This window comes from Colossoma macropomum, unplaced genomic scaffold (genome assembly GCF_904425465.1).
Source record: "Colossoma macropomum unplaced genomic scaffold, Colossoma_macropomum, whole genome shotgun sequence".
Taxonomy (NCBI): Eukaryota; Metazoa; Chordata; class Actinopteri; order Characiformes; family Serrasalmidae; genus Colossoma; species Colossoma macropomum.
In genome coordinates, this window is record NW_023494802.1 from 38628602 (window position 1) to 38641881 (window position 13280).

Consider the following 13280-nt stretch of genomic DNA (forward strand, 5'->3'; position numbering starts at 1 on the left):
TGGTATTCACACACTCACGCACCTTGAAAATGGAGTCTAGTTGATTTGTGCTGGACCTTTTTGATTTCTCCGTTTGGACACTTATTCAGGAATATACAGAAAAAACAATACAAATATATAAATAAAAAGTGTAAGCATAACCATTATCGTTTTTCCCCTTTCCAAGTATAAATCTCCACACAAAACCTAATCCTAACCCTCACTCTGGCCCTAATCCTAACCTTAGTCTTAAACAAAATCTAATCCAGTTAAATTCCAGTTACAGAATGGTGTGAGCAGCAGGTCTGTAACAGCTTGTTGAGGATGTTGATGGTCCACAGATCTGAACTTGGACTCACCAAATAAAATATCAAAACAGCTGAATTCAGCAGATTATGAATAAATGTTATCTCATTAAGATTTAAATTCAAAATCCCCCTTTTTTAACCCAATTTCATGTACATGGATGGGCGAGCTACCTCTCAGAAGGGCTGTCTCTCTCTCTGAAGGTGATTGGAGGGTCCACTGACGTGTCACTCTTCATGGAAACACAGCTGGGTTTAGGTGAGTCTGATCTTTCACTCCGACTCACACTAAAACACACCGTTAAAGAAAATGTATTGTTATGGCCATAAATGCTGAAAAACACATATGCATTTTATATATAACTATATAACCGATGCTAAAAAATATATTATATTTTTTAGCATCAAGTGATATGTAGGTATACAAATCACTACTGAAAATGTAATATAGCATTAATTTATTGCTGGTCTAATTATGAATCAACTATTAGCAAACTGCACATCAAGAATGGAGTTACTGTGGATTCTAAATGTTTTTTACAAACAATAGAAAGGTGTAGAAATTTAAAAAATGAAAACAAAGTAAAAATATGTCAAATTAAATGAAATTTTGAAGATTCTGCACTATTTGTAGTAAAATATATAAATGGAAGCTAATTTGCAGCTCGTGTTCAGACTCTCAGGTGGATCTGATCTGCCGATCAGAGGTTTTTGTCATGGTTAATTATAAGGGTTGTGTCAGCTCGAGTGCATGTTGTCACTAAAGCACAAGGACACACCATCAAATACTAATATATTCTAAAATTCATGTTAAAATTACAAAATTTTACTTTCACTCAGATTGGTATGCTGATAACATAATTTGTGATAAAACGCTTTGTACTAAATTAGAGAAGAATGCAAAATAAAAGCCTTTTGACTAGTGCTCTCAGACTTTGTGCCCTATGATACATATTACATACAGTGTTACATAAATGTTTATTTACTTTGAAATCGACTATTAAAAATGTGCACTTCAGGACTGGAGTTAGAACATTTTTACTGTGCAGTGTTACATTTCTTACATCATCCTTACCTCCTGGCAGTAGAACTGTCTCTCTTTCTGAAGTGATATGGAAGGCCCATTGACTGGTCAGTCTTCATGGACTCACAGCTGGGTTTAGGTGAGTCTGATCTTTTCCATTTCATCATTCTAGGACAAAGATGTTGTTAATATTAAACATTGTCAATGTCCAAAAAAAAAGAACACATCTCCAATTTTTTCAGATGTTTTGTTTTCTACATCATTTAAGCACAACAGCTGCCCTTTACAAGACCAATAAAAATGCTCCAAAGTCAGTTAGAGTGAAATCTTATTACATTAATTTATATTAAAGGTAAAGAATGTTTTAACATTTCCTGTAAATTGACCATTTTGGAGATACTTATCTACTCTTCTAGGAAGATTTCACAATTTTGATGATCATTTAAAAGTTTGTGTGTGGGAATTTGTGCCCATTCAATCAAAAGAGCATTTGTGTGATCAGGCACTGACGTTGGTTGCGAGGACCTGGCTCAAAATTGACACTAAACTGGTTAAACCATGTCTTTATGGAGCTCGCTTTGTGCACAGGGGCTCAGTCTTACTGGAACAGAAAAAGGGTCTTCTCCAAACTGCTGCCAACATATTGTTGTGTAAAATGTCTTTGTGCTGCAGCATCAATATCACCCTTCACTGGAACTGAGGGGCCCAAACCCTGAAAAACAGCCCAGCCCATCATCCCTCCTCTACCAAACTCTACTGTTGGCTGATAAGTAGTGTTCTTCTGGCATCCACCAAACGTAGATTAATCATCAGACTGACAGGTAGAGAAGCTGATTCATTACTCCAGAGAACACGTTTCCACTGATCCAGAGTCCAGTGGTGGCGCTTTACACCACTCCAGCCGACACTTGGCATTGCGCATAGTGATCTTAGGCTTGTGTGCAGCTGATCAGCCATGGAAACCCACTTCATGAAGTTCTTGACACACAGTTCTTGTGCTGTTGCTTCCAGAGGCAGTTTGGAGCTCTGTAGTAAGCGACAGGCAATTTTAACACACTAGGTGCTTCTGCACTCAGGGGACCTGGTGAGTTAGCATGGTCTACTGCTTTGTGGCTGAGCTGTTGTTGCAATTACAATTGATCAGGGTAGATCTAAAAGGACAGAAATTTCACAAACTGACTTGTGGCAAAGGCGGCATCCTATGACAGTGGTGGCATCCCTATGTCAGGGCCATTGTCCTTCCAGTATTTGTTTATGGAGATTGCATGGCTATGTTGCCTATGTTTATACGCCTGTTAGCAATGTATGTGGTTGAAATATAAGGAGTTAATTTTGTGCCAAATGTTTAAAATAAAATAATAAAATCTAAATTAATCTAAAAAAGATTACTACTCATTTTACTAATTTTGATACAAGTATTTTGCCATTCTTTGCTTTCATTTGTTGAGTTTGCAGAAATCTTTTGCTTCTGAAATCTTTCTTATGCTTCTGACTTTTGGCACATTTTCACAGGGGCTGGTCTAAAAAGAGAACATTCACCTGCACTCTCTATTGGTCAGCTGAATTGGAGTAACAGGTCTTCTGAACACGTAACCATGCCCACTCTGACGGCTGTAATCTGCCTCAAACATGGAAGAATGCGTCATACTCAGTGTGAAACTGCCAGAGAGGATTGCGTTGGCATGTCCAACATTATAAGTAATGTTTATCATATTTATTAATGAAACACATGCTCAGGGTCTTGTGTCACCTGTGTAAAATATTTGTTTTGGAAATTGAAGCATACTAGGTAAGCTTGTCTGCTGAACGAAGCCGTACCTTTCAGGTTTGCAGATACTAGTGCTAATTAGCCTAGCAGTGTCCACTAAAAGTGAATGTCTTCTGATGAATCATGCTTCCTTTTTGAAATGTCAGTGTTTCTTAGGCCTGCTTCTGAAGACCTATAGCTTGACAAATTTTCAACTAGAGATGAAACAGTATGAAAATGTACCATCATGATTATAGTGATGAAAATCATCATGGTCATCAATATTATTACAGTATTGGTAAAATGTGCTGAAAATGTTCAAAAACTACTGATACACAAAGTTTTTTTGAAAACCACAAATAAAATTAGCAACACTATCCACTAAACATAATAACACTAAACTAATATTGACATAGCTTATACCTTATGTAAACATATGAAAACCATATCAAATGTGCACTAACATTAAAAGTGGCACCAGACAGCCATAAGAGGTTTAAAGGTTTCAACCATGAGAGCATTTAAACATTTTAATGTGATTTTAATGTTAATTCAGTCTAGAGTCTGTGCAATATTACTACTTCCTCTCTGATGAGCTGAATTGGGCTCTCAAAATTTCCTAATTGTTCTTTTAATGCTGGTAACATTTCCTGATAAGGACTTTTACACTATCAAACTATTCTACCTGCAGCTTTAAGACAAGGCTGAAATCAGTTTCCTTGTCGACAAATAGGAGGGTGACCTCAGCCTCAAGATAACTAAAGAAATCTGAAATTTCAACAAAGAAGCATGATTCATCAGAAGACATTCACTATAAAGTAGTGGGTGGAGGTCACAAAGAGGACTTTTTTACAGCAACATTTTTTCTGTATATTCTGCAGACAGGGTGGCCATCTTCAATTAAGTTTCCCTCTGCACCCTTATAAAACCAAAATACAACCACACTTCAGACTCAGTCCTCTTAGCAGACTGGAAAATTTCCAGAGCACTGTCACTGCCTTCCATTTGTTCACTAGTTTCCATTGTTCCTTACCTTAAAACACCTTATCCAGCTCATCAACTGATTATCAAACTATTCATGAGCTGATCAGGTGTGTTGGGTCAGGAAATTGTTAAATCCGCAGTGATGTTGGTTGAGGGAAATAACATTGCTAATGATATATATTTAAACTTTGTAGTTTCATTACCACTATGCCTAGTTAGGCCTAGAGGACACTCCTAGGCTAGTTAGCACCTGCAAACTCGCAAGGTGGTACACTTGCATCCAACAACACACTTTGTGTTCTTCACTGCCTAAAATAACAGCTATATTATTTGATCATGGACCTAAACATGTGTCGCATTAATAATTTAAAAGGAACCTGACAAACATTGATCATAAAGTTAGATATGCCACCAAAATGCTGAAATGCTGGGGGCAGTTCAGAAGACCTATCACTTCAAATCAACTGACCAATAGAGAGTGCAGGTGAGGACCAACCATCTGTGAAAAGTGCGATTCCAGAGGCAAAAAATATATCAGCAAATAGAAACAAATGAAAACAATGCAAAAATATAATACAAATAATTAGTATTCTGCTTGAAAAATTAAGTTTGATTTAACTCATTTGTATTTGCAACATATTTTGGAGACTTTGATATGTAACATTTTGCTTGTGGATTTTATTTTATTTGAAACCTTCAGCACATACTTACTCCATAGAAACACCTGAACTCACTAATTAAGTCTACATACAATTTTGGCCAAAGTTTTACATATAGAACATCATCTACAGTGAGAAAATTAAATACATAATAAATTCTTTATTAAAGAACAAGAATGACATGAAGTAAAATGCAGTGGGAAGAATATAAGAATTATTGTATAATTCACCCATCAGCCTTGCCAGCTGCTGTTCTTTTAACTGTATGCTGTGTCACATGTTTAATGACAAAAAAGAAGTGCACTGTTTTGTGGTTGTAAGACAAACTTTTCTCGATTCTTCTTTTTGCCTAACCAAGTTAGTTATTTCATGTTTCTTTTCTCACAAACACCACAAAGACATTTTTTTACTGTGCCCTGTACTGCTGTGCCACATTTAGTTGAATTAGTATTAAGGTTTAATTCTGAGAAATGCACAGTGTTTAAACTTTCACTTAAGCTTGTTAAAATATTCTCCCTCTATAAATTATACTGGCTTGTCCTTCGACTGGTCACACTTCATGTACACACAGTCAGTGACGGCTCTAATGTCTGTATATATAAGTAAAATGTCTAATATGGACCCTTTAAGCGACAGCACTTCATCAGCTCACATCTTCACAGTGTCACACTATTCTCTCACCTCTGGTGTTTCTCTGTGTGCTGTTCTTCTCCAGAGGAACTCATTTTGGAGCTCATGTCTCCTACAGGTTACAGCTGGAATCCTGCAGACACACACAGAGAAACAGAGCAGGACACACAGTTACTTCACTTCAAAATCACTGTGTCAGATTCAGTCCTGCCTCATCAGACTGTTCACCTACAGAAAAAATATTCAACTAGTCAGGTCAGGAAAGTGATTCAGTCAGTTAAGACTTCAGTAAAACCTAATTAACTGATCTTTATCTACTGCAAATTCGTATCATTCACAAACTACAGCTCAGATTTACACACTCACCGTGTTTCTCTCCTGAACTGCGTTATGTGCGGCACTTCGTAAAATGGAACTGCTGAGTTCCACTTTCATTTCGAAGGGTTTGTTCAGTGTCCTGAGTAGAAGGGGCGGTGACACTGTGCATTCAGACGGTCCTTGAAAACACTTTTCACTCATGCCACATTTTCTTTTATTTTTGTATTACTTTTAATGTTCTTTTTATTTAATAACTTGATTATTTCGAGTTTTTGTTTAGTGTTTTTGTACTGTTGATAAACCACTCTGAAGCATGGGCACTTCAGTTTAAAGTTCAGAGAGCTCTCCTTCCCCCTGCTGGTCACTCTGTGGACTGTGAGAGTTTGTAAGCAATGTACATTGCATGGACAAAAATATTGGGACACCCCTCCTAATTATTGAGTTCAGGTGTTTCAGCCACACCCATTGTTGACAGGTGTATAAAATTAAGCACAATCTTGCAGTCTCGATAGACTAACAATGGCAGTTGAGGGTCATACTGAAGAGCTCAGTGGCTTTAAACATGGCTCTGTCATAGGACGCCACCTCTGCCACAAGTCAGTTTATAAAATTTCTGTCCAGCTTGATCTGCCCTTGTCAACTGTAAGTGCTATTATTGTGAAGTGAAACAACAAAAACAGCTCAGCCACGAAGCGGTAGACCAAACTCACAGAGTGGGGCCGAGTGCTGAAGCGCACAGTGTCTATCCTCTGTTGAATCACTAAATAAAGAGTTCTAAATTGACTCTGGAAGCAAGATCAGCAAAAGAACTGTGCATCAGGAGCTTCATGAAGTGGGTTTCCATGTATGAGCAGTTGCACAAGATCACTATGCATCAAACGTCGGATGGAGTGGTGTAAAGCGCCACTGTTGGACTCTGGAGCAGTGGAAACGTATTCTCTGGAGTGATGAGTCTGATGGACGAGTCTGGGTTTGGTGAATGCCAGGAGAACGTTACCTGCCTGACTGCACTGTGCCAGCTGTAAAATTTGGTGGAGGAGGAATAATGCTATGGGGTAGTTTTTCAGGGGTTGGTCTAGGGCCAGAACAGTTTGGGGAAGAACCTTTCCTGTTCCAGCATGACTGAGCCCCAGTGCACAAAGCAGCTCCATAAAGGCCTGACTGGGTGAGTTTGGTGTGTAAGAACTTGACTGGCCCACACAGAGCCCTGACCTCAACCCCATCCAACTTTGGGATGAACTAGAACGGAGATTGTGAGCCAGGCCCTCTCGTCTAAAATCAGTGTCTGACCTCACAAATGCTCTTCTGGATGAATGGGCAGAAATTCCCACAGACTCTCCAACATCTTGTAGAAGCTTCCCAGAAGAGTGGAAGCCATTACAGCTGCAAAGTGGGAGCAACTCCATATTAATGCCTATGGATTTAGAATGGGATTCATAAAAGCTCCTGTCCCAATACTTTTGTTCATACAATGTAGTATAAATCCCAGAGCACTCTCCTGCCCCCTGTTGGTCACTCTGTGTACTGTTAGAGTTTGTAAGATTTACAAATCATAAAAACATACTGCTATAATGTAAACATAATTTGAACAGTGTTTAAAGTTAAACCTATGTGTTTTATCAAAATGTCTAGTGGTTTCATCTATCTGTTTATATTATAAATGTACATTAATCAGTCCAAAAATAGATAATAATTAGCTAATTAGCAACCTCATCTCCTGCAGACTGGTGTGATGAGCCAGGAACAACTGAAAATAATCTAAAATAACAGAACATTTAAAGCAACAATAAAACAATATAAAAAACAATTACATACAGAGAAACTGCCATTATAAGCAGCAATATACATGCAAATATAAATAGGGCATAATGATATACAATGTATTTCTTGTACTCTTTGGCGCTCTTATACTTTGGATAATATCAAAACCCACTTAAGTGTGGTATCCAGTAGAAATGTACTGTAAATAGATGTTAAACTGGCTAAAGTCCAAAACAGCAGGCTAAACTAAACCTTTCCCTTCTATCTGCTGACATTCCTATAGGAGAGAATGACTGAAATAATCCACTAGAACATTCCTGTTTCTATAGAGAAAACCAGACTTGGCTCTTGATTATCTCTTGAACATTTGCCAAATAAAAATTTATTATCCAATCATATTCTAAGAATTTATATTCTGAAACATATATAAGCACTGTACATGAGATCATATGGGGCCTAGAAAAGACCTTAAACATAATCCTGGAATCAATATAAACTAATTTAAGGTCCTATAGTGAATGTTGCATGGCGTGGAATGCTCTTTGCAGCTCTCTTACCGCTAATTTTACAGAAGCAGCACTTGTATAGAGTATTGTGTCATCAGCATATGGATGCATCTTACAATGACAAAAAAAGTCTCCAGTATAACTTATGGATGAAGAAAATAATTAAAGGACTTAAAATAGAACCCTGTGGTACTCCTTAAGTATTTTCTCAAAACTGAGACCTGAAATCATCCACAGCAACGCACTTTCTTTTCAAATGTAGTTTTCAAAAGGTAGTTTGATTTACATGCTTTTTCATCAGATAAATGTTGAACAGTTGAACGTTGAACTGCGCTAAATGATATACAGTATTGATATACAGTATTAAATTCTAAAGGGAGGCAGAGAGGCAATCAGTAATTAGTCACAATTGGCCCCACCTGAGGCTGCTTGCAGGCTGCTCAGTTCACTATGCTACATGCTAGTGTCTCTAATTAAGCCAGTAAACTTGGGTATTTTGTTCTTGGGCTTTGAGGGAAAAGTTAAATAAACAACAAAACACAAAAAAGACAAAACAAAATTAATCCCATTTTAGTATATTTACATCTCTTCATACTCAACTTTTGCTGGCTTCTTATTTCTCTCTTTTTTTTCTCTGTCCTTGGTTGGTAGATCACTTGACTGCTCATTGGTTCCTTGACCTTCACTACGTGGAATTAAGCCCAGCATGGGGTAATCCTGTGTTTCTCTTCTCTGGAGGTTCATTATGTTGAGTTTTTTAAGGCCTAGCCCCACTGCTCTAAGCCAGACCCATTGTCTAACACCCAATGCACAACAATCTCTAGTTAGATCTGCTCTTTGGCCCACCCTCAGTCTCGGTTCATGGTGCAGTGGTTAGCACTCTTGTCTTTGGTTTGCCATATCACTTTTTTAAAACTGCCTCTGGGTTAGTCCTCTATTGCAATAGTGCTATGTATGGGAAAAAGGAGGCTGATACATTTTAATGCACAGTTGAGGGATAAAAAAGGATTGTAGTTTAATTTTTTAGTGATTCTAATATGAGACAAGGCATTTAAAAAAATTAGAATGCTGGAATGAGTATTTTTAAATGGCAGTCTGAGACTGAGGGGTTCTATCCACCCAAAAATGAGAATTTTGAGTAAATTTCATAGTTATATGATCATCAGCAAAATGTCTACCATTTTCTACTTTTCATAAATGAGATTTTTAAACAAACTTAACAACAGAGGAAAATTGGAAGAACCAGGGCCACTGTCTAGGTAGTAGGCTGCTTCAACTTCTTGACTATGTACAAGAACCTATTCCTAATCTGTCTAAACGGATAATTTGGAAGTACCAGGCAAAAACCAAGCAATCTTTCCTTGTGGAGTGCTGATAACTCCGCAGAGAACCAGGGATTTGTCTTGGCTTTAACCTGGTAGTATTTTTAGGGAAAATATTTGTTAGCAATTTTAAAAAAAATAGTTTAGTATTTAGTATTTAATTAGAATTTAATGGGAAACTAAAATCATTTGAAGCCAAATCTTGTTTCCTAATTTTATAAGAAGGCTTATTCATTGAAGTGTTTAAATTTTTTATTTAAATACTGCTTTAGATATGGCTTTGTTTACTTTAGAGTTTATTACCCAACCCAAGGGTAGTGTAACAATAAAACTTTTCTATGCTGTTTCCGCTAATGATAGATTGGAGGTATATCTCGAGATGCTGTAATACTCTAGAACCCTTTGGTGTAAATATAAATGAATAAATCTAACACCTGGATTTCATTATGGCAATTTATCAGTATGTATAGACAGAGTATGTGTCTCTTAGAGTTCTCCTATAAACTTGTTTCAGCTTGTTTATCTTGCACTGTATAATAGTAATTTTCTTTTTCTGTATATGTACCCTGCATTGCTCTTTTTACCACAAGCTTTATTATTTAACTTTGTGAATGGTTTACCCATATAATTGTATCTTGCATCACAGAAGTTCTAACAGCTAAAAAAGAACTCCATTAAATTTCAGTGATCGGATACTGAGAAAAATATTACTATTTCTATAATATTTTTGGCTGTTTGTTTAGAATTAACTTCCAAGTGTATCTTCTTTGGAGACTAATTTGCTCTGTTTAATTACTATTATCATTAATAATAATGTCTAATGCCATATCTAATAGTAATAATCTACCCACAGCTCCTACAAATGTAAAAACTAAATATGGAAGCTGAGGTTTTTTTCCAAACTGAGTGACATTTTCCAGTTACAGAGGCAACACTGGAACAGTTTGAGCTTCAGTTGTCACTATGAAAGTGTCCCAAATGGGAACTGATGTCAGATTCAATGTGTTTTTTTGTGTTCACACTGACACACAGACAAAACGTCTGTGTTACATATAAAGAAAAAGATTGGATTTAGGCCACTTTTACCTGTGTCTCAGGTTCAGCCCTGCCTCATCAGGCTGTTCACTTACAGGGAAATATTCAAGTCATCAAGTCAATTCTGTAAGTTAAGACTTCATTAAAAACCTACTGAACTGATCTTCATCTAGTACAGATTATCATTCAGAAACTACCCAGCTCAGATTTACATACTCACCCTCTTTCTCTCCTGAAGTAATTTATGTTCCTCTCTTCTCTAAATGTTCTACTCATACAGCTGTCGTGCTGCAGTGATTACAGTATTTTGGGACCAAATCAGTGTTAGGAATTTGTAGTGATGTTCCATCCCTTTCACACATGATTACATTTATTTCTCTGAGGAGACTCGCATGCTCACAGCTGAGTGTGAATGGCGTGTGCTGATCACATCAGGGCTTTTAAAACTCAAGCTACAACCCTGTTTACAAAAAAAGTTGTGATGCTGTGCAAAATGTAAATAAAAAACAATGCAATCGTATGAAAATCTTTTAAATCCTATATGTAATTAAAATAGTACAAAGCCAACAAATCAAAGGTTGAAACTGAGAAATTTTATTGTTATTTGAAAAATGTGCCCATTTTAAATTGAAATGATGCAACGATGTGCAAAAATTATTTTTGTATCTAAACGGTGCACATAAACATCTAAAACATGAACTAAAATAATGTACAATAAAATAACATGAAGTAAAATAGTGTTACAGAATTATGCCAATGATACCTAAATGTCACTGTGCAGTAAGACAGTAAGTCTAATTTCAGTAGAAACACTGAGGAGCTCTTTTATTCTGTTGTGTGTCTCAAAAGACTTATTTCACTTTTCCATTTTTCAGGTCTCATAACAGACAAACTGCCTCATGACGTTGTTTATTTCCTGCTAGCACTTTTGTTAAAAGCTCGCACAAGTCTAATCTATTTAGTGTTAACTGTAAATATCTGTGTTAACAGCATCTATAGTGCTGATTCAGAAACTCCAGTACAGAGTCAGAGTACTCACTGTGTTTCCTCTGAATTAGATTTATTCCTCTCTCTCTCCATAAAATGATGACCTGCTCAGAGTCTCTCTCGCTCTGTTCTGAACCAGTTTGAACCTGTTCAGTTTATCATGTCATTCTGCTGGAGGAGGAGACTCCACAATCAGGTTCAACCATATTTTACTCACAGCAGTGCTGAATGAACTCTTCCAGCTGAATCTAGTACAGCTCTGAGCCTGTTAGAGTAAATGAAGCACAGATATCTTTTACTGAGCACTATCTGCATCTGGGTATCTGGGTAGAGCGAGCTGCTTCCAGATCAGAGACAGTTCCTCACTCAGGTAGGAGACTAGCCCCACCCACAGCAGGTCACAGGTAAGATTGTTTTACAGCCTGTTCTCTGATCATCTTATCAGTGTGCTTTTACAGAGACTTCTTCAAACTAGAGATGGACACCAGTAAAGGACTGAGTACTCAGTACAAACCACCTTTTACATTAATACTGCTGCATGTTCAGACACTGGTTTTATGTTCCCTTGAACAGAAAAATATTAAAAACATTCTCCTCTGAATCTCTGAGTTACTGTTGAACCCTAGATAAGGCAGCGTCACTAGGCTAACTTTCATATCACCAGCGAATCTACAGGGTTTCCACATTCATTCAACGTGGCCTTCAAGTGACATGTTGAATGACCAAACCACAGTGTGGCTTTTATGTGACATGTAGAGGCAGGAAACTACAACACAGCAGCATTATTACCCTCTCATTAGAGCTAACCTGTTTGCTGAATTACAGCAGTGTTTAGCAGAAGAGTAGCAGAGTGAGACTAACTAGGATAACAGTCAGACTACTGTTAGTCAGACTATCTGTATAATATAAAGGAATCTAAGCAGGATAACAGTCAGACCGCAAGGATCAGTCTACTACCTACCTGGTCAGGTGTGCAGGTGGACTGAATGAGAGCGGGTTCAGATTATTAGACTGCAGAGAAAACTCTTAATACACTGATACTCAGACTCCTTCATTTATGAAGATATTTATATATAAAATATCCATACAAATCACATCAAATACACAAACACTGCTTACACTATTGTACATTTCTTGATTATTTCCAAGAATGTTTAAACAGTTTACGTCTAAGTAAATCAGAATAAGGTAAACATAGCTCTTTAGTGAACACAGCAGCAGTGGAGCAGTGGAGTCCAACCACACATAAACCACCCCACAGCCCAGCATAAAGAGTGACAGAAATAACATGTGCACATTAATAAAATAAATACAGAACTTATTTACACTTAAAAGCTCAACTACTGTGAGTACAGCACTATCGTAAGGCTCCATGCATGGCCGCTTCACATGGCTATGCCCCCCATGCACCTACAAATGGTTCACCCTTTAAAAAAGAGCCGTCCTAGTGGCCTCACAAAGTCCGAGCAGATTCCCCAGGGTATGCAGGGCACACTGTCCCCCTTGCAATCTCCCTTCAGCAGGGGTTTCGTAATGTCCCCCACCCCAGTAAATGAACATGCTGTGGGGCGTGTTTCTTGGCCATCCCCAGTCCTTTCTCTCTGGGCCACACTATCTCCCTCAGTGCACTGCAACAGAGAAAGCCTGAGCACTGCGTCCTCCTTCCTAGAGTGGAGGATCTCCTCATAGGTTGTGGCATCATTTCTCTACTATGCTACTGGGACAAGAAACAAAGAAAACAAATATGCCAAGAGACAAACCCTGGCATGGAGGGCAGAAAGTTGCTGAATGTGCTAACAGAAAGAGCTCTGCACTTTCTCTAAGGAGAATAATAACAAGGCAGCCCAGCCCCAGTCGGGGCCCTTACAAGTATTTAGATTAAAACTGAAACAGGTCTACATGTTTATGAAAAGTGAAAGAAATGCAGTTCCAGCACTGCAGAGGTTTTACTGCTCCACATTGAAAGGTGTAATAGAACATTTCCTAAATGTTTCTGAAGGTGTTCTGACAAAATGACTCAGGA

The 13280-nt window shown here is 37.7% G+C and overlaps 1 protein-coding gene across 1 annotated transcript in view; it reads right to left on the reverse strand.

The window, feature by feature from the left end:
- The window catches only part of LOC118822928, a 44085-nt gene that overhangs the window by 11271 nt on the left and 19534 nt on the right, over positions 1–13280 (reverse strand). Inside the window, 3 exon segments of the mRNA XM_036592258.1 lie at positions 23–80; positions 459–572; positions 1360–1476. Coding sequence (XP_036448151.1) covers positions 23–80; positions 459–572; positions 1360–1476 — 289 coding nt within the window.